Source organism: Papio anubis, chromosome 18, assembly GCF_008728515.1.
Source record: "Papio anubis isolate 15944 chromosome 18, Panubis1.0, whole genome shotgun sequence".
Classification (NCBI taxonomy): domain Eukaryota; kingdom Metazoa; phylum Chordata; class Mammalia; order Primates; family Cercopithecidae; genus Papio; species Papio anubis.
The window spans coordinates 43,039,630-43,060,957 of record NC_044993.1 but is presented as its reverse complement, the minus strand read 5'-3'; the positions used below and the strand labels follow the sequence as shown (position 1 = coordinate 43,060,957).

Genomic DNA, 21,328 nt, shown 5'->3' with positions numbered 1-21,328 from the left:
CACTGGTCCTCTAAATTTATGGTTTCCATTCTGTTTTTTCCATCTCTTTTCAATTGATATACTTTCTGGAACCTTTCTTCAATTTTATCTTTAAGCCTTTTATTAAAGTTGTTCATTTCTGTGTATCATCTATGTTTTGGGGGTTTTTTGGAAATATTTTAAAGCTCATATTCCAACTGGCTTTTTGACCTCTGCAATTTCCTTTTAAATATCATCTTGTTCGTTTTATAATTATAATTACTTCTTTTGCTAAAGATATTAATAATAGTTTATAGTTTTTCTTTTCCCTGCAAAAACTTGTTTTCCAGGTTATTTTTTCTCTCCTGTTGATTTGGTCTTAGCCTTTCAAACTGTAATACACGCTTTCTTCCAGATATCTGGGTAATTCTTGGCAATATGCTCATATATAGGAGAGTGACCAAAGAAGCTGATTAGAAACATTTACACATATGTGGAGCTTGACTGTAGTCATCAGATTAGGATGATCCAATTAGGCCACTTCTCTGTGAATCTCTAATGAGCGTATCTTTATTTGGGGCCTTTTCTCTTGGATCCTTCAGATTCTCTAGAGAAGATATGTTCCATCTTTTTTTACCTGGACGCTAATAAGCCAAACTCAAGAACTCAGTATCTACTATGTCCTATTTTCACCTAGGCTTCCTGATCTTAACATGGTATCCTGGCCATCAACAGACACCTGGTGTTCCTGAGACCAAAGACTGTATTATTTATCTTTTTCAAAGGATAAAGTTGGGGGATAAGAGGGTAAACAGTCCTAGTGGGCTATTCATAAAAAGACTTGCAAACAATCTTCTCATTTTTAGCCTCAATTCCACTTCTACTTCCAGACATAACTGATACACAAATTTCCTGACTTTTAGGTAATTGTGTAATAAAAATCAGTTTCTTTCTTAGATTTCCCCAAAGGAGTTTAGAGCTAGATGTGTTTCTTCAATCCACCATCTTCAGCTTGAAGTCTACATTCATTCTTTTTTTTTTTTTCCCCCCCCGAGACAGAGCTCGCTCTGTCACCAGGCTGGGCAATGATGCGATCTCAGCTCACTGCAACCTCTGCCTCCTGGGCTCAAGCGATTCTCCTGCCTCAGCCTCCCAAGTAGCTGGGACTACAGACGCACACCACCACACCTGGTTAATTTTTTTTTTTTTTGTATTTTTAGTAGAGACAGGGTTTCACCATGTTGGCCAGAACGGTCTCGATCTCTTGACCTCGTGATCCCCCCGCCTCCGCCTCCCAAAGTGCTGGGATTACAGGCATGAGCCATCACACCCGACCCATTCATTCTTAAGTTCATTAATATGATGTTCAGAATTGCCTAACATATTTTAATCAGTCCAAATGTCACTTCTATAATATCCAGAATACCCTTATATATAAAATGAAGACTTACATCAGACTAACAAAAATTATTTAATGATTTGTTTTTATGACTTTATAAAGATATATTATTACGATGATGTCTAACAAGCTTTCCTTTTCCATTCTTCCTTCTTATTCGGTTTCAAAATAGAAGTCATTTTTTTCCCCTTTGGACCTCTCATCTGACTAGATAGAAAAGTCCATTTTTAAGTTAGGTTTTTTAGACACATTGTCAGGTTTTCCTTAATTCACGTGTTAAAGTTAAAACTTGCTTCAAATTTTTCAAATGCTCTAAGAGCAAGGAATCAATAAAAATCAACGAAATAGCTATTTAGCACTAAGAAGCATATCCAAGAAATCTATTCTAAAACACAGACATTGGCCGGGCGCGGTGGCTCAAGCCTGTAATCCCAGCACGTTGGGAGGCCGAGACGGGCGGATCACGAGGTCAGCAGATCGAGACCAGCCTGGCGAACATGGTGAAACCCCGTCTCTACTAAAAAATACAAAAAATTAGCCCGGCAAGGTGGTGGGCACCTGTAGTCCCAGCTACTCGGGAAGGCTGAGGCAGGAGAATGGCATAAACCCGGGAGGCGGAGCTTGCAGTGAACCGAGATCCGGCCACTGCACTTCAGCCTGGGCGACAGAGCGAGACTCCATCTCAAAAAAAAACAAAAAACAAAAAACACACAGACATTTCAAAAGTTCATGTTAGGTTGGTACAAAAGTAAAACGACAATTACTTCTGCACCAGTCTAATGGTTCTTGTCCATATTATATTTAAGAGTACAATGGTTTACAACAAAGATTGGCAAACTAGGCCAAGTGCAGTGGCTCATGCATGCCTGCAATCCCAGCACTTTGGAAGGCCAAGATGAAAGGATCACTTGAGCCCAGGAACTTGAGACCAGCCTGGGCAACATAGTGAGACCTCATTTATACTAAAAGTAAAAAAAAATTAGCCTGGCGTGGTGGCGTGCACCTCTAGTCCCAACTACTTGGAAGGCTGAGGCAGGAGGATCACTTGAGCCCAGGAGTTCGAGGCTGCAGTAAGCCATGATCACTCCACTGTACTTCAGCCTGGGTAACAGAGTGAGAGACCTTATCTCAGAAGGAAAAAAAAAAAAAAAAAAAGCAAGGAAAGAAAAAGAAAGAAAGAAAAAGAAAGAAAGAAAGAAAGAGATTGGTACCAAATGTGGCCCATCACCTGCTTTATAAAGTATTACTGGAACACAGGCATGCCCATTCATTTATGCATGGTTTATGGCTGCTTTCCAGCTAAAATGGCAGAGCTGAGTAGTTGTGAGAGAGAGAGTATGGCCCACAAAGCCTAAAACATTTACTATCTGGCTCTTTACAGAAAAAGTGTAATGACTTCACGGTCTACGTAAGATTCCAGTTTGTGCTACAAAAACTAATTTAAGCAATTTCCTGCAATTTGTATCAAAAACAAATAAATTAAAAGCACATATTACTCTAGAAATAGCTTTCCTAAAATTTTTCTGTAATAAACAGAAAATGCCTAAAAAATATTTACAGCCAAATAAATGCTTCCTTTTTCAAGTAATCATGAAATAAAAGCTGAAATCCGGCATATATACAGTTCTACCACGAGTATACAGACTTCATTTCCCCAGCTAAAGACTGTCATTATCTGCTTTCTCATCTCCTCTCACCCACCACCAGAAGCATTCTTTTCTTTCAGCTGCATTCCCTCTACTTCAACTGAAAAGAATGTTGTTTTCTGAGCCAGGCAGTAGTTCTCTCTTTTCCTTTTTCTCTGTTGACTTTTCTTTACCTAGTTTCCCTTCTAAAATAATCCTTGGCATAGGTTTTCTGCACCCTATTGTTAAAGAAACATTCACATTGAATAAATAACTCAAACCCTCTGGAAGAGCATAATAGAAAGAAAGAGAAAAGCAGTAAAATTACCCAAGGAATAAGGAGTACCTCAGCACAGCCTTCCTAGAATACAGTAAAAAATGATATAAATCTTATTCCTTTAGCCATACAATAGTAAAACACCTTTAACTTTGATAAAAGCTAGGAATGGCTATACTGGTAAAGCTGTTTTCTAGCAATAGTAACTTTATTCAAATAAAAGCACATAAAGCAGAGAGAAATAGTGAACTGGTAGAATGTTCTCATTGTCTAAAATAAGTGAAATTTACATTTATACAAAAAGCACTTGAGTAAGACAGAACATCTGAAAAGCAAAGCATAACTCACAAATAGTGTAAGAAAATATAAATGCATTTCAATGAAGATGAAATCATTTTGACAGAGGTTTTTAAAGCACAATAAAGAGCAATTATCCCTTTTTTAAATTAACTCCTGGCTTGAAAGTCTCAATTTTAAAAAGATACTTGTGGACATATAGAGGTTCATTATACTATTTTCTCTACTCTTGCATATGATGAAATTTTCCGTAAGTTTTTAAAAAGATGCATACATCAAAGAAAAAGAGAAACTGAAGTTTTAATGTCTAAAAACAAGTTATTGGTAGATATTTGTCAGAAGAAAGGAGAAGACCTGTAAGGAGAAAAAGAAATATACTCTGGACCAAGAATTCATCTACACAAAAGCTGCCTCAGAGTAGGAAGCACACAAATCGCCCAATAAGCAGTTAAAAACTCCACCAAGAACACTTTCAATAGTAAAAGTTTAAAACTCACAGTATAACAGTTTGAAATAGTCTTAACAGAACTCAGACTTGTCTTAAAAAGACCAAAAAAAAAAAGGCCCCAAGACTGGGAAGCCGAGGAGGGCAGACTGCTTGAGCCCAGAAGTTCAAGACTAGCCTGGGCAACATGGTGAAACCCCCTCTACAAAAAAATTAGCTAGGCATGATGGTGCACACCTGTAGTCCTAGCTATTCAGGAGGCTGAGGGAGAATCACCTGAGCCCTGGAGGTTGAGGCTGCAGTGAGCCATGATTGCACCACTGCACTCCAGCCTGGGTGACAGAGCAAGACCCTGTCTCAAAAAGGAAAAAAAAGAAGGTACAATCATTTTAACAGGCTTCTCCAGGATGTCATATACAAATCACCTTTGAACTCTATTATCATCAGTTTATAGCAAGGTAAATTTTACCTAACTAAGCCTTTAGGTTTCCAATAAGAATTAAATTCCTGTGATTAAAAAAATAATAAGCATCCACCATAGAGGAAATGCTTTCAAACTAAAATATGAGTTGTGATTTTAAGTCCAGGAACTCAATGCCTCCACTTTCTTCACTACTACCTAATTAAGATCCCAGATCAATTTAATACTTGAAAAAAAAAAAAAACTGCTTGATTTATTTCATACCTCTTTCTTCCTCATGCTTTTTGGCAGATGCACTTTTAGGTCTTCCTCTTCCTCGTCTGATATGATCTGAATGGCTGTTACTTCGAGACCTCTTTCTGTTTTCTAAATCTTTATTTACTGTAGAATTTATCTTCTCTCTCCTAACTCTCTCTGTTCGCCTCCTCTTGGCCTCATGCTTGTTTTCTGTATGGATGAATAAAAGTGATATATTTTAGGGCTTAGCAAGAACTGTTTGCCCAAGTTCTCATTGTCTTCCTTTTTCTTTCTAAATAGCACTACAGTATGCTTCCTGGCATATTTCATAGAACTACAACCATAACATGTATGTCTCCCCCACACCCACATAAGAAAAAAAGAAATTCAATGGAATTCAGATCGCAGTAACACATGAAGTAGGAGGAATCTTGGAAGAGAAAACAAGTTTCTTCATTTGGCAGCTTAAATTTCAGCCTCTACAAGTTCACACAATTCCATAGCAACCTGTCTGCCTTTTTCTTCCTGTTTACAAGCTAAAAGTAGTGAAATATTAAGAAAAGAAAAAAAAATTCCATACCTTTTTGCCCTCTACCTGAATTAAAGATTAAAATACGTGAAATATGCAAAAGTAAAACTGATCTTAAAGACAATATATTAAGCTTACAATAAAAATCAAACAGAAAGCATCCATAACAAATATAAAAACCCTAGGCAAGTGAGTAGTTTTCACTTTAGCCACAGATAAGGTAATTTCTGATATAAGAGCATGTTACTCCATAAATGGAATAGCAATAGGGAAACTTTACTAAATATGGTGATTTAATTAATGCAAGAAGTCACTCCTCCCACTCTAAACAAATCAAAATGTTGGATAAGACAAACAATAAACTTAAAGAAAAAAATATATATGATACCCTGCTTTAACACATACCTGCAATCAAAAGCAAGAAAGAGAATTCCCCAAATGCCAAAAATCACAGTGGTAAAGGGGCAAAACAAACAGAAAAATTCATATCCAAAGAACTAAAGGGAACAAGGTGAAAGACTATAAAATAAGTATGATAATAGACTGCTGTAAAAATGAAAAGTAAAATGTAATATTATCTCCAAATAACATATCCTTGGAGAATTAATCTGGAGTTTCAAATTAGACATATACCAGATAATACAAGAACATTTAATTATCCCAGATTGCAAGAAAGTTATTAAAGACAAGCAGGGTGTTGTTAAGACTTGGGCTAACATGAAGAGGTTCCTACTATTATAGGACAATTTGAGTATCAATAAAAATAATGACTGTTAATAGACTGAAATATATCAAGCATATGAATATATTAACATTAAAAACAAAAACTACTTGGCCACCATATGAAGATACTAAAGAAGCAACTCATTACTTTGAAAATTTAAATAAAGGGAAAGAACAAAGCATTTCTTCTGCTTTTTCTATTTAAACTGTGCTACTCACAGGGTAACCAAAGGGCAGATGAAGAGGTTTCTCATGTTAAAGCTAATAAATGAAGAAGGAATGACAGAATCAGAATATCAACACTTTTCTTTTTTTTTTTTTTTTTTGAGACGGAGTCTCGCTCTGTCGCCCAGGCTGGAGTGCAGTGGCGCGATCTCGGCTCACTGCAAGCTCCGCTTCCCGGGTTCACGCCATTCTCCTGCCTCAGCCTCCTGAGTAGCTGGGACTACAGGCGCCCACCACCGCGCCCGGCTAATTTTTTGTATTTTTAGTAGAGACGGGGTTTCACTGTGGTCTCGATCTCCTGACCTTGTGATCCGCCCGCCTCGGCCTCCCAAAGTGCTGGGATTACAGGCTTGAGCCACCGCGCCCGGCCAACACTTTTCAACCTGCAATGAACTAAAGGTTCTAAGCACTGAACATCAGCAGGTACTAACATCACTAAAAGAGAGAGAAGCAGGCCAGGCACGGTGGCTCACGCCCGTAATCCCAGCACTTTGGGTGGCCGAGGTGGGTGGATCACCTGAGGTCAGGAGTTGGAGACCAGCCTGACCAACATGGCGAAACCCCGTCTCTACTAAAAATACAAAATTAGCTGGGTGTGGTGGCACATGTCTGTAACCCCAGCTACTTGGGAGGCTGAGACAGGAGAATCGCTAGAACCTAGGAGGCAGAGGTTGCGGTGAGCTGAGATTGTGCCATTGTACTCCAGCCTGAGCAACAAAAATGAACTCCATCTCAAAAAAAAAAAAAAAAAAATTCCAATCTCTCCAGTCCTTAGATCTAACTTACAACTAATAGGAAAAAGAGAAGTTATTCAAGGAATATGTTAACTGACACCATGGGGATACAAACAGCACACACAAATGAACAGGTGATGCCATTTCTTCAACATCTAACTTGCAAGGAAAAAAAGAGAAAATAATAGACAATAAGAGGGTTAAAAAAAAAATCAGGATCAGTAGCTCATGCCTGTAATCCAAAAGCACTTTAGGCATTTGGGAGGCCGAGGCAAGAGGACTGTTTGAGGTCAGGAGTTTGAGATCAGCCTGGGCCACACAGCAAGACCCTGTCTCAGCCTGGGTGACAAAGTGACACCCTGTTCTTACACAAATGACGGGGTGTGGTGGCTCATGCCTGTAATCCCAGCATCTTGGGAGGCCGAAGGGGGTGGATCACCTGAGGTCAGGAGTTCAAGAGCAGCCTAGCCAACATGATGAAACCCCATTTCTGCTAAAAATACACAAATTAGCCAGGCATGGTGGTGTGCACCTGTAGTCCCAGCTACTCAGGAGGCCAAGACACGAGAACTGCTTGAACCCAGGAGCAGAAGGCTGCAGTGAGCTGAAATTGTGCCACTGCATTCCGTCCTGGGTGACAGAGCGAGGCTCTATCTCAAAAAATAAATAAATAAATAAATAAATAAATAAAGAAGATAGCACCCATATGCAATCTGTGGACCTTATTTAAAATCTGTTTTTAAAACTCTAAGATAATTCATGAGAAAAGTGAAAATGTGAACACAAGTTGGATATTTAATAACAAGGAATTATTAATTTTTTATGTTATAATGGCATTGTGCTTACATTTTTTAATGTTCATCTTTTGGAAACATAATGAAATGTTTATAACTGAAATTATATGGGATTTGCTTCAAAATGATGCAAGGGAAGATGTTCAGGATTGTGGATGGGGCAGGGTTGGTCATTTTCTACTTTTGCATATGCTTAGAATTTCTCAAAAAAATAAAGGTTAAGAGAAATAGTGATAAATAAAGCTTTATATAGTATGCCTATTAAAGTCTAACAGTGAATTTAGGTTTGTTCCCCCAGCAACCCAGTCATCTCTGCAAACTTCTTCACAGCCAAACTTCTCAAAAGAGGTGCCTGTACTTCCTGCCTTCAGTTTCTCATCTCCCATTCACTCATCAAATCTATTCCAGTATAGTTCCTATCCCAATGAAACTGATTGTCAAAAACAACAAAAGGACACATGCACACGTATGTTTATTGCGGCACTATTCACAATAGCAAAGATTTGGAACCAACCCAAATGTCCATCAATGATAGACTGGATTAAGAAAATGTGGCACATATACACCATGGAATACTATGCAGCCATAAAAAAGGATGAGTTCATGTCCTTTGTAGGGACATGGATGAAGCTGGAAACCATCATTCTCAGCAAACTATCGCAAGGACAAAAAATCAAACACCACATGTTCTCACTCATAGATGGGAATTGAACAGTGAGAACACTTGGACACAGGAAGGGGAACATCACACACCAGGGCCTGTCGTGGGGTGGGGGAAAGGGGGAGGGATAGCATTAGGAGATATACCTAATGTAAATGACGAGTTAATGGGTGCAGCACACCAACATGGCATATGTATACATATGTAACAAACCTGCACGTTGTGCACATGTACCCTAAAATTTAAAGTATAATAATTTAAAAAAAAACCTGTTATCAAATCTTAATAGACACCTCACTTACCATCTTACACCATCTCTCAAAACTTCAACAAAGATGACTACTACTTTCCTTGAAATTATTTCGCTTGATTCTCAGGCTCCCCTAGTTTCCTCATCTCACCAGCCACTCCTCCTAATCGCCTTTGCTGTGTGCTCTTCCCCCAGGTGCTTTCCCAATCTAATGTCAAAGCCCCAGGATTCTGTCCAGAGGCCTCTTCTCTTACTTAGACTTTGCCTAGATCATCTCATAAACCCACAGCATTAAACACTATTGTTATAATGTGTCCGGAGCTGCGTGGCCCGGCCATAGCGATTATAACTGACGACTGACGCCTGAGCTCTATACGCTTCCACTCTATGCCTCCTCCCTAGATTTACTTTCTTCCCTGTTCTGCTGTCTCATAGGCCAGTACAAAATGGCGCTCTTCCGGGTTCTTCATCACCCATTTTCCCGCGCCCGGGAAAATGATCAACTTACAGGGCAGGCGCCATCCCGTGCCCGGGAAAATTACCAACCGACGGCGCAGGTGCAACATGACGTCCGACGGAAGAAACCGAGACCTACCTGGCCACGCCCACCACAGGGCCACCATCATCGCCCTGGCCCAACCTCCGCCCCTGCCGGTCTATATAAGGCATTACACAGCCACCAATAAATGAGACTTGATCAGGATACTGTCTTGTCTCCATTTCTCGTGTCTCTTGTCCCCCCGAGTTCCCACTCCCTCTTCTAGGGCCTACATTGACGATCCCGCGGGACGGGACAATAATGGCTACAAAGTTTTCACCTTCTGCTTGATTTCTTCCCTAAACTCTAGACTGCCTACCTGACAAATTCACTTGTATGTCTCAAAGGCATTTCAAATTGTATCAAAAAACAACTCTTGATTTGCCCTCTCCCAAATCTGTTACTCCTCCTACTTTCATCATATTAGTAAAAAGCATCACCTGGTTGTACAAGTCAAATAACTTGTAGTCATTTGTGACTCATCTTGCTTCCTGTACCATCGCAAAGGCCCACAGGTACTCCTTGCAAAATATACCCATAATCTCTTCATTTCTCTCCACCTCCATGGGCAACATCCCAGCCAAACCTATTCTCTACATATCAGTCAACATTATCTTAAAAAAAAAAAAAAAATCAAACGGCATAGCTTCCCTTCTAAAGCCTCTCATTAGCTTTTTTTCCATATTTAAAGTAAAAATTCCTTACCAAAGACAAGTCCCCAACAGATCTGGCATTTGCCTCTTTCTCTAGTCTCATGATGCTCATGCTCACCACTTTGCTCACTACACTCCAGACGTGCCTTTCCTTTAATAAAACAAGCTCCTTCCTCCGCTGAGTCTATGTATATGCTAATCCTTCTGCCTAGAATTATCTTCCCAAGGCTCTTCATGAGATAAGCTTTTTTTTTTTTCTTTCAGATATCCATATACAGGTCACTTGCTCTGATTCTCCCAGCCCAAGTCACTTCCTGTAATCTACTACAGCTATAATCTGTTATTTATTTACTTATATGCTCAATACGTCTCCTCCATTAAAATACAGGCTTTATGAAAGTTAGGAATCCTTTGCCTACCTTATTTGCAGAACCTAGAACATTATTTACACAGACTGTTGAATAAATAAAATCGGATAGGACATACATTTACCTCACCACCTTCTCAAAATCCCATTGAATGAGAAGAAACATGGGAAAGGGGGAAGGAGAAAAAGGAAAACATGTATGTGGTGCTGGAAACAAGAAAAAGGTACTATTAATGACCCAAAATTACAGAATTTCAGCAAACTGGCAACCTGATGATTCTGATAAGAAACAGCAATAAAATAAACTACAATTCAAAAATAGGAGTAAGTGATAGCTGCTATAGAAGGGAGAGCTGTTCCTCCCAAAGGAGGATTCTCAAGGATAATCCCAGGGCAGGACAAAAAGTACAGTAAGTGAGAGCAGGCCACCAGGTGATCATCAAAATAACTAGAGACTACTGCAGTACAGTTGGGTCTATGTATACAGAGCAACTGACATAAGGAAGCTCTTATGAACAGAGCAATGTGCAAGAGAACTTCAAACCTCCATAACATAGGAAAAAGCCAGCTCCTGACAGGAATGAAATATTGTAAGAGATTTCACATTCCACCCCAGAATGAAGCCTGCCTTATTTTGGCAATAAGGGAATTCACCAGTGTATTGCCTGCTCACCTCCTGCTACTAAACTCCCAGTTATACACTGAAGAGCTCTGTTGTCAAAACAGACATTTAAAACAGTATAGGATATTCACTAAACTTATCTACACTGATAAACCAAGTCCTTCATTTGTATCAAACCAACAGCCAATTAAACATTACTAGCTATAAGAAGAAAATAAAAGTCGAGAGAAGAACCAAAATAAAACAGGAAGAACAAAGATAGTTCAACAAACAAACAAATAAAACATTCTAATGCATACCTTGAGAGATCTGAAAGGAGATTATCATTAAGAATAAAATTGGCTGGGCGCGGTGGCTCAAGCCTATAATCCCAGCACTTTGGGAGGCCGAGACGGGTGGATCACGAGGTCAGGAGATTGAGACTATCCTGGCTAACACGGTGAAACCCCGTCTCTACTAAAAAATACAAAAAACTAGCCGGGCGATGTGGCGGACGCCTGTAGTCCCAGCTACTCGGGAGGCTGAGGCAGGAGAATGGCGTGAACCCGGGAGGTGGAGCTTGCAGTGAGCTGAGATCCGGCCACTGCACTCCAGCCTGGGCGACAGAGTGAGACTCCGTCTCAAAAAAAAAAAAAAAAAAAAAAAAGAATAAAATTATTTTTGCAGAAACAGAAAAACCCATCCTAAAATTCACATGGAATCCCAAGGATTTCCAAATAGCCAAAACAATCTTGAAAAAATTCAAAGTTAAAGGTCCCACACTTCTTGATTTCAAAACTTACTACAAAGCTATAATAATCAAAACAGTATGGTACTGACATAAAGGAATAAAAATAAAGCTCAGACATAAACACATACATACAGTCAAAGGATTTTCAATAGGACTCTGAGACAATTCAAGGTAAAGTACAGTATCTTCCACAAGTTGTAACAGGAAAACTGGGTATCTACACAATGTAGCATAATTCACATTAGCCAAAAAACCCTTATCTTACTCCATACACAAAAATGGATCAAATATCTAAATATAACCACTAAAACCATAAAATTGCTTTAAAAATCTTGGAAAAGCTTCATGACATTGGATTTTGGCAATAATTTCTTGGATATGATACCAAAAGCAAAAGCAAAGAAAGAAAAAAAAAACAGGCAAAATGGATTTCATCAAAATTAAACATCTGTGTATCAAAGGACACTATCAACAGAATGAAAAGGCAACACATGGAATGGGAGAAAATATGGGCAAATTATTACAAGATAAGAGATTAGGCCGGGCATGGTGGCTCAAGCCTGTAATCCCAGCACTTTGGGAGGCCGAGACGGGCGGATCACGAGGTCAGGAGATCGAGACCATCCTGGCTAACACGCTGAAACCCCGTCTCTACTAAAAAAAAATACAAAAAACTAGCCGGGCGTGGTGGCGGGCGCCTGTAGTCCTGGCTACTCGGGAGGCTGAGGCAGCAGAATGGTGTAAACCCGGAAGGCGGAGCTTGCAGTGAGCTGAGATCCGGCCACTGCACTCCAGCCTGGGCGACAGAGCGAGACTCCATCTCAAAAAAAAAAAAAAGAGATTAATATTCAGAATAATATAAAGAACTTACAAGTCAACAACAAAAAATCCCCAATTCAAGAATGGGCAAAGGACTTGAATAGGTATTTCTCCAAAGAAGATATATAAATGGCCACTAAGCACATGCAAAGATGTTCAATATCACATGAATAAGAAAATGCAAATCAAAACCACAGCAAGATACCACTTCATACTCACCAGATTATTATAAAAAGCAAAGCAAAACAAAATCAGAAAATAAGTGTTGGTGAGGATGTAAAAAAACTAGAACATCTGTACACTGCTGGTAGAAATGTAAAATGGAGCTGCTATGGAAAACAGTAAAGTCAGTCCTCAAAAAATTAAAATAGAATCAACATATGATCCAACAATTCCTCTGGGCATATACTCAAAAGAAATGAAAGCAGATATCAGGACAGATATTTGTATACCATGCAGCATTATTCACAATAGCAAAAAGTTACCAATCCACGTGTCCACTGATTAATACATGAATAAACTAAATATGGCATATACATAAAATGCAATATTATTTAACCTTAAAAAGGAAATTCTCATGCATGTTACAACATGGATGAAACCTTGAGGACACTGTGTTAAGTAAAATAAGCCAGACCCAAAAGGACAAATATTGTATGATTCCATTTACATGAGGTGCCTAGAGCAGTGAAATTCACAGACAGAGAAAGTAGAATGGTGGTTGCCTGGGGCATGGGGGAGAAGGAAATGGCAGTCATTGTTTAATGGGTACAGAGTTTCAGTTTGGAAAAATAAGTTCCGGAATTGGATGGTAGTGATGGTTAAGAATACAATATGAATGTACTTAATGCCACTAAACTGTACATTTATAAATGGTTAAAATAGTATATTTTGTTATATTTTAACATAATAAAACTATTTTCAAAATTCTATGAAAAAGAAGAAATTAGAAAACAAGATACCCTGCTAAAGTTTAGGTGCTAAAGGCCGGGCGCGGTGGCTCACGCCTGTAATCCCAGCACTTTGGGAGGCCGAGACGGACGGATCACGAGGTCAGGAGATCGAGACCATCCTGGCTAACACGGTGAAACCCCGTCTCTACTAAAAATACAAAAAATTAGCCAGGCGAGGTGGCGGCGCCTGTGGTCCCAGCTACTCGGGAGGCTGAGGCCGGAGAATGGCGTGAACCCGGGAGGCGGAGCTTGCAGTGAGCTGAGATCCGGCCACTGCACTCCAGCCTGGGCGACAGAGCAAGACTCCGTCTCAAAAAAAAAAAAAAAAAAAGTTTAGGTGCTAATAAGCTAAATGGTAGACATACTTGATGACGAAATTATAGATGGAGAAAGGAAAATCAACAAAATGTCCTGGAATAAAGCAAAAAGACAAAAAGAGAATGTGACAGAAAGTAAAGAAAAATGAAGGAAAGATCCAAGAAACCTAATAGATATCCCTATGACAGAACTGCTAATTATCTACCCATTATTCCTTCTCCCTGTCTTCATTAAGAACAGAATCTTGTTCTGTTAAAGAGGGCAATATGCCTAAAATCGGTATATATTCTCAAGACTCTCCCTGCAGGTGAGGTGGCATCTAGCTCTAGCCAATGACAGGTAAGTGAAACTGGGTAAGGTTTCCAGAAAGATTTTTTCTAGGGAAGAAGCATAGCTGGCATGCCCCTTTGTTTCTCTGCTCTTCCCTCTTCTTCCTTCTTGAAATGTGCATAGGATGCTTAGAGGTGCAATAAGAACTACCTCAGAACAATGAGGGTAAGCCACATCTTCTTAAGGTGGAAGAAAGAGAAGAGACTAAGTCTTTGATGAAATCATTGAGCCACTACCCTTGTACTGCCTATCTTTATCCTCCTTCCAATACAGTGTCAATTTCCAATACAGTGTACAACACAATCCTAACATGATCCTATAGGCATGCCAGAATGAAAAGGAAAGGAAATGGGGGCAAAAGCAATAATGGATAAAAACTGCCTTGAGTTGAAGAGCTGAGCTTTCAGATGGAAAGGACCCACTGAATGCCAAGGAAGAATGAGAACAAAATTAAAGTGTGAATGCAAAACAAAGGCACTCTCCACAATATAAGATAAGAAATGTACCATTATGTCTTGTCTGGAAAAGTTTTTCCAGGAATAAAACAATTTCTGGGAAACTTGTTCCAAAAGTAAAAACACATGGGTTAAAAGGAACAAACACACAGTATGTAAGAAAGAGTGGTACCAGGCGTGGTGGTTCACCCCAGTAATTCCAGCACTTTGGGAGGCCGAGGCGAGCAGATCCACCTGAGGTCAGAAGTTCAAGACTAGCCTGGCCAACATGGAGAAACCCTGTCTCTACTACAAATAAAAAAATTAGCCAGGCATGGTGGCACATGCCTGTAATCCCAACTACTAGGGAGGCTGAGGCAGGAGGATCATTTGAACCCAGGAGGTGGAGGTTGCAGTGAGCCGAGATCAGGCCACTGCACTTCAGCCTGGGTGACAGAGCAAGACTGTCTCAAAAAGAAAGAAGAAAGAAAAGAAAAGAAAAGAAAAGGGATTATCCTGGGAGTACAATGGAAAGAAATCCTAGTACAAGAGCTGTACAGCAGACCTAAAAACAGTCTTGGCCGGGCGCGGTGGCTCAAGCCTGTAATCCCAGCACTTTGGGAGGCCGAGGTGGGTGGATCATGAGGTCAGGAGATCGAGACCATCCTGGCTAACACGGTGAAACCCCGTCTCTACTAAAAATACAAAAAACTAGCCGGGCGTGGTGGCGGGCGCCTGTAGTCCCAGCTACTCGGAGGCTGAGGCAGGAGAATGGCGTGAACCTGGGAGGCGGAGCTTGCAGTGAGCCGAGATCGCGCCACTGCACTCCAGCCTGGGTGACACAGCGCGAGACTCCGTCTCAAAAAAAAAAAAAAAAAAAAAAAAAAAACAATCAGTCTTAATTAGAAGTCAAAGAACTCTATGAAAAGTGTTTTGAAGATGAATATAGATATCATAGACTGTATGATTAAGAATCCAAAAGTACAGGCTCAGAGGCAAAGGTATGCATTTTTTTCATCAAAAGGCAAAAAAACCCCCACAAAAATCAACTACATAAAAGCCATGTTTCATATAGGAACGTACAGCACTTTTATGCAATTAGCAAGTAAGGAATGAGGCTTGCATTTTTTTTTTTTTTAATTTTTGTATTTTTAGTAGAGATGGGGTTTCACCACATTGGCCAGGTTGGTCTTGAACTCCTGACCTCAAGTGATCCTCTGCCTCAGCCTCTCAAAGTGTTGGGATTACAGGCATGAGTCACCGCGCCGGCCAGCAAGTAAAGAACAATACTTTCTGAATAACAAAACCAAACCTCCACAGTCAATTCAGAGTTGAGGACCACTTATACCACTCAATCACTTTGGATTTATAAAAGGTACAGGTGATAATCATTTCTCCATTTTTTTCCCTTAACTAAAAGTGAACTTGTCATTTATAAACTTCATTGCTTATCAGCCTTAGCCTATTAACTTATATTAAAGAATAATTTGAAAACTAAGTTTAGGTTTTTTTCCCTTTTTTCTTTCTCCCCATAAAAAATGAGAAGGTTATTTACTTGACTATGCTTACCCTAAACCTTTTACTCATTGAAAATTACACAGTTAAAATACTAATAAGCAATTATAATTTCCTACTGTCTCAACTATTTTTTCTTTCCTTTACAGGGAACTCTAAATTTTTAATTTTATTAAATTTTAAATTCTAAATTTTATGAACTAGTGTCTCATTTAGAAATTTATTTCCTTCTACAGTTTTTATAATTAAAATTTTCTTCTTTTTTAATTTGAGATAGAGTCTCACTCTGTCACTCAGGCTGGAGTGCAGCAGCAAGATCACCACTCACTACAACCTCTGCTTCCCAGGCTGAAGCAATCCTCCCACCTTAGCCTCCCAAGTAGCTGAGACAACAGGTACATACCACTGAGGCCAAAAATAGGGTCTGGAGGCAGGGAACTTATGGCGATCTCACACTTCGGCTATAACAGGAAACATCCTCTTCATAGGGCATAGGCCAAATAAATGACTTTGTAACTTTACTTCATCCTCTCTATAGGGGGTAGGCCAAGTAAATGACTTTGTAACCTTACTTCATGCTCTCCTTTTACATAGGGTGTGCCCCAAATAGAGGGTATTTAAACTCACAAAAACTCTGTAACAGGGCCTTTGAGACCCTATGCTCCAAGCCCACTCCCACACTGTACTTTCATTATCAATAAATCCGTTCAATCCTTCCTTGCTTTGTGTGTTTTGTCCAGTTCTCTGTTCAAGACACCAAGAACCTGGACATACTCCAGAGTTAACATCACCATGCCTGGCTAATTGTTTGTATTTTTCTTTTTTAGAAACAGGGTTTCGCCATGTTGCTCAGCCTGATCTCGAACTCTTGAGCTCAAAGCGATCTGCTCGCCTCGGCCTCCCAAAGCACTGGGATTACAGGTGTGAGACCTTGTGCCCAGCCTGAGCATTTCTTTCTTTCTTTCTTTCTTTCTTTTTTTTTTTTTTTGAGGTGGAGTTTCACTCCTGTTGCTCAGGCTGGAGTGCAATGGTATGATCTTGGCTCACTATAACCTCTGCCTCCCTGGTTCAAGCGACTCTCCTGCCTCAGCCTCCCGAGTATTTGCGATTACAGGTGCATGCTACCACGCCCAGCTAATTTTTGTACTTTTAGTAGAGATGGGGTTTCACCATGTTGGCCAGGCTGGTCTCAAACTCCTGACCTCAGGTGATCCACCCGCCTCAGCCTCCCAAAGTGCTGGGATTACAGGCGTGAGCCACCGCACCCGGCTGAGCATTTCTTAACACAGTGTTAGTGCTAACATGCATCTCCTTCTCTCACCAAAATTAATTTTAAATTTTAAAAAGTTCATTAATTCCACCTGGAGCAGTGGCTCACACCTGTAATCCCAACACTTTGGAAAGCAGAAGCGGACGGATCACCTGAGGTTGGGAGTTTGAGACCAGCCTGACCAACATGGAGAAACCCCGCTTCTACTAAAAGTACAAAATTAGTGGGGCGTGGTGACAAATGCCTGTAATCCTAGCTACTTGGGAGGCTGAGGCAGGAGAGCGGCTTGAACCCAGGAGGCAGAGGTTGTAGTGAGCAGATGTCGCGCCACTGCACTCCAGCCTGGGCAACAAGAGCTCTCGCTCAAAAAAACAAAAAAAGATTCATTAATTTCTATAATAGATTTTGCTTATATATACATATTTTCAGCTACATTAAGTTCTATATAGTTTTACTCTACCACCTCCCTAATTTCTATGAATGTTATGAAGGTATAATTGATTAGTATTTATGAAAAACATGAGTTTTAAACAATTCATATCTAGCTAAATCTAGTCAGCCTAACAGATTCTTTTCTTCCTGCACATCACAAACTGTGTACAATAATTAAATAAGAGCTTTCAACCTAGTGAAATGTTAAAAATATCTTTTATAGCTTTATTTTTAAAATCAACGAGCTTTAATTATAGTCCTTTTTAAAAAAAGATGTCTACTTATGCAAACAAGTCTTCCTTGACTCTGTACTTGTTATATAATTACCTATCTAGGCCAGGCGTGGTGGCTCACGCCTGTAATCCCAGCACTTTGGGAGGCCGAGGCGGGTGGATCACGAGGTCAGGAGATCGAGACCATCCTGGCTAACACGGTGAAACCCCATCTCTACTAAAAATACAAAAAATTAGCCGGGTGTGGTGGCGGGCGCCTGTAGTCCCAGGTACTTGGGAGGCTGAGACAGGAGAATGGCGTGAACCCGGGAAGCGGAGCTTGCAGTGAGCCAAGATCGCGCCACTGCACTCCAGCCTGGGCGACAGAGCGAGACTTCGTCTCCAAAAAAAAAAATTACCTATCTATCCATTTATGTATTTCCTTATTAATACTACATGTAGAAATCATTTTGTGGGGTTTTAAAAACAAGCTCATACTTCAAGTACTGTTTTGCAGTTTTTTCTTAAATTAACAATGTTTTAGAGATCTTTCCGTTTCAGTACATAAAATCTGTATCATTCTTTCAAACTAGCACATACTAGTAACTAAAAGATAATTTAGTTACTTAATTTAACCATTCCCCTATTGATTACATCTGGCTTACTAACAACCTTCTGCTATTATAAAGTGTTGCCTTGAAAATCCTAGTAAATGCTTAATTGTGTATATAAACAATTAGGCTCTCTAGGCTACCTACCTACTGATTCTAGGCTCTGCATTCTAGGCTATGTGTATTTAAACCTTTTAACAATTACTGGTAACACTGGTCTCCAAAAAGGCTGTACCAATTTTTGTTCCCAATAGTATGAGACTATCCATTTTGCCATACTCATGAAAGTACTTAGAAATTCTTTTTTTTTTTTTTTTTTTTTGAGACGGAGTCTCGCTCTGTAGCCCAGGCTGGAGTGCAGTGGCCGGATCTCAGCTCACTGCAAGCTCCGCCTCCCGGGTTCACGCCATTCTCCGGCCTCAGCCTCCCGAGTAGCTGGGACCACAGGCGCCCGCCATCTCGCCCGGCTATTTTTTTTATTTCTTAGTAGAGACGGGGTTTCACTGTGTTCGCCAGGATGGTCTCGATCTCCTGACCTCGTGATCCGCCCATCTCGGCCTCCCAAAGTGCTGGGATTACAGGCTTGAGCCACCGCGCCCGGCCAGAAATTCTTTACACTTATGTGAGCTGTGGGCAAAAAGAATGGCATTTCGTTTCAACTGCATTTCCCTGATAATTAATGAAGTTGGTTATCTTTCAGATATATAGTGTACATTTTCATTTCTTCTATTAATTCTCTACTACTTTCCTCAAAACTGAAATGTTCTAGATCTCACTGACAACACTAAGCACTTGATAAATTGTAGTGACCTTAAACTCTTCTCAATGCCCTACATACTATGGGATTATCCAAGGCAAACCTTATTTCTAAGAAATTTAATTGTAAAAACGAGTATTACTGAGTACCTAAAACTTAACATGCTTTGCAAATGTCAGACATTTTCATACGCACTTCAATCCTCTAACACCGGTACTATAAATCTATCTTATAAACAAACAACAGTTGCTCATGGAGGTTAACTAAGTTGCTTAGAAAGGGAAAGAATTTGAATCTGAAGCCAGGTTTTCTGACCCCCATGTCCTTACTCTACCGAACCGTTTTTGAGGCTTTGAATACTCTTAATCCTCTCCCTAAAATCTTTTCCTCCTGTGGTTTCTATGGCACAGCCAATCCTTGACGTTTCTCCTTCCTTTCTGGTTTGGTTTTGCTGCTGATTCTTCCTCCTGCAGGGATTTCTGGGCTTCAATGTTTCCTCTTCACTTCAAAGTCAAAAGACCACTCTTATTAAACAAGGAAACCTCAGGAAACTCCAAATATAAAATAATAATGAATTGCTTCTTAAAACTCACTCATTGCCACGACTTATATAACATCGTGCTGTTGGTTTTTCTCCTACGGCTGACATTTCTTCTCAGTTGATCTGACCTGTCTGTAAAATTGGTGTTTGTCAAAGTTTAGTCCCTGAATGCCTTCCTCTTCCTAACTTACAAACTCTGCAGTGCCAGCTCATCCATTTTCCCTGATGACAACTACCATCTAGTCACTGATGGCTCAAAAGTTTTATCTGCAGCCAAGGCTGCAGACTGTATGTCCAACTGAAAAAAAAAAAAAAAAAAAAAACTACATGGATGATGTTTCTATACCCAAAATTAAATTCTTCATCTTTCCCCCACAGCTTGTTTTCCCTCTTATATTCTCTTTTAACTAGCAATCCAAGTCAGAGATCTGGGAATCTTCTAAATTCTTCCCTGTGGTTTAACTGGTTAAACTTAACAACTCATTAACACTTGTATCATCTGTTTCTTCTTTTATTCATTTTGTTTTACACAAGGTCTCACTCTGTCACCCAGGCTAGAATACAGCAGTACAATCACAGTTCACTGCAGCCTCAACTTCCCAGGCTGATGTGATCCTACTGCATCGGCCTCCCAAAATGCTGGAATTACAGGCATAAGCCATCATGCCTGGCCCTGTTCCTTCTTTTATCTTTGTTGAGTTTCTTAACTCATTTCTCATCTGAATCACTGGTACATAAAATGAACTCAAAAATACTTGAATAAAAAAAATAAGCACTTTGTCTCCCTAAGAACAAGGACCATGTCTTATTCATTTTTAGAAACTCAGCACTGAGCTGACATGCCACCCCAAAATAGCTACTGAGTGAATCATCATTTCAGGGTTCCTTTATCTAAACCAAACTCTCAGAAAGTAAGATCCAGAAATGCATTTTTAACAAGCTCTTCTGGATGAATCCTATACAGCCAACCCAGCAACCGCCTTTAAGAACCAATGAATTATGTTCATTCTCATGATTAGAAGAGAACTGAAACAGTGACAGAAATGGAACTAAACAAGTTTCCCGCCACTTCTATATAGACCTAAGATAAATAAACCTCTCAGACATAAATAAAAATTATTATTGAATCATCTGCTACTATAATCACTGTAACTCAGTATCCTTAGTTAACCTACTGCAATAATCCACTTCCATATTTGTACCCCTACAAACTGTTCTCTACACAGCAGCTGGAATGATCTTTCTAAAACTCAAATCAGAGGATGCCATCTTCTCCTCACTTCGTCCCACCCCATCTCAGGGACAGTTTCTCCTCACAGTTTACAAACAAAATCCAAACTTCTTACTCTGGTTTACCATCAGAGTAATCTAGCCTCTGCCTAGCCCTCTGAACTCATCTTCCACTCTTCTAATCATACTGTCTACACTGCAATCACAATGGTCTTTTTGTTCCTAAAATATACAAAATTTTGTCCAACCTTAGAACTTTTGCACTTGCTATTGCCATCTGTCAAGAACGCTCTTCTCCCTGACCTTATCATGGCTAGCCCCTTCTATCCACTGAGACTCCATTTAAATGTCACCTCCTCAGAGGGACCTTCTCTAACCACCCAATCAAAAGTAGCCTTCCAGTCACTTCATAGGACTATAA

General features: G+C 39.9%; 1 protein-coding gene across 2 annotated transcripts in view; it reads right to left on the bottom strand.

Annotated features, from left to right (window-relative positions):
• Positions 1-21,328, bottom strand: part of C18H16orf87 (chromosome 18 C16orf87 homolog) — a 33,052-nt gene that overhangs the window by 3,199 nt on the left and 8,525 nt on the right. Inside the window, exon 3 of one of the 2 annotated variants that reach the window (XM_021931925.2) lies at positions 4,687-4,869. The exons of the other annotated variant lie outside the window; for it this stretch is intronic. Coding sequence (XP_021787617.2) covers positions 4,687-4,869 — 183 coding nt within the window. The remainder of the gene's footprint in view (positions 1-4,686; positions 4,870-21,328) is intronic. 2 annotated transcript variants of the gene reach the window in all.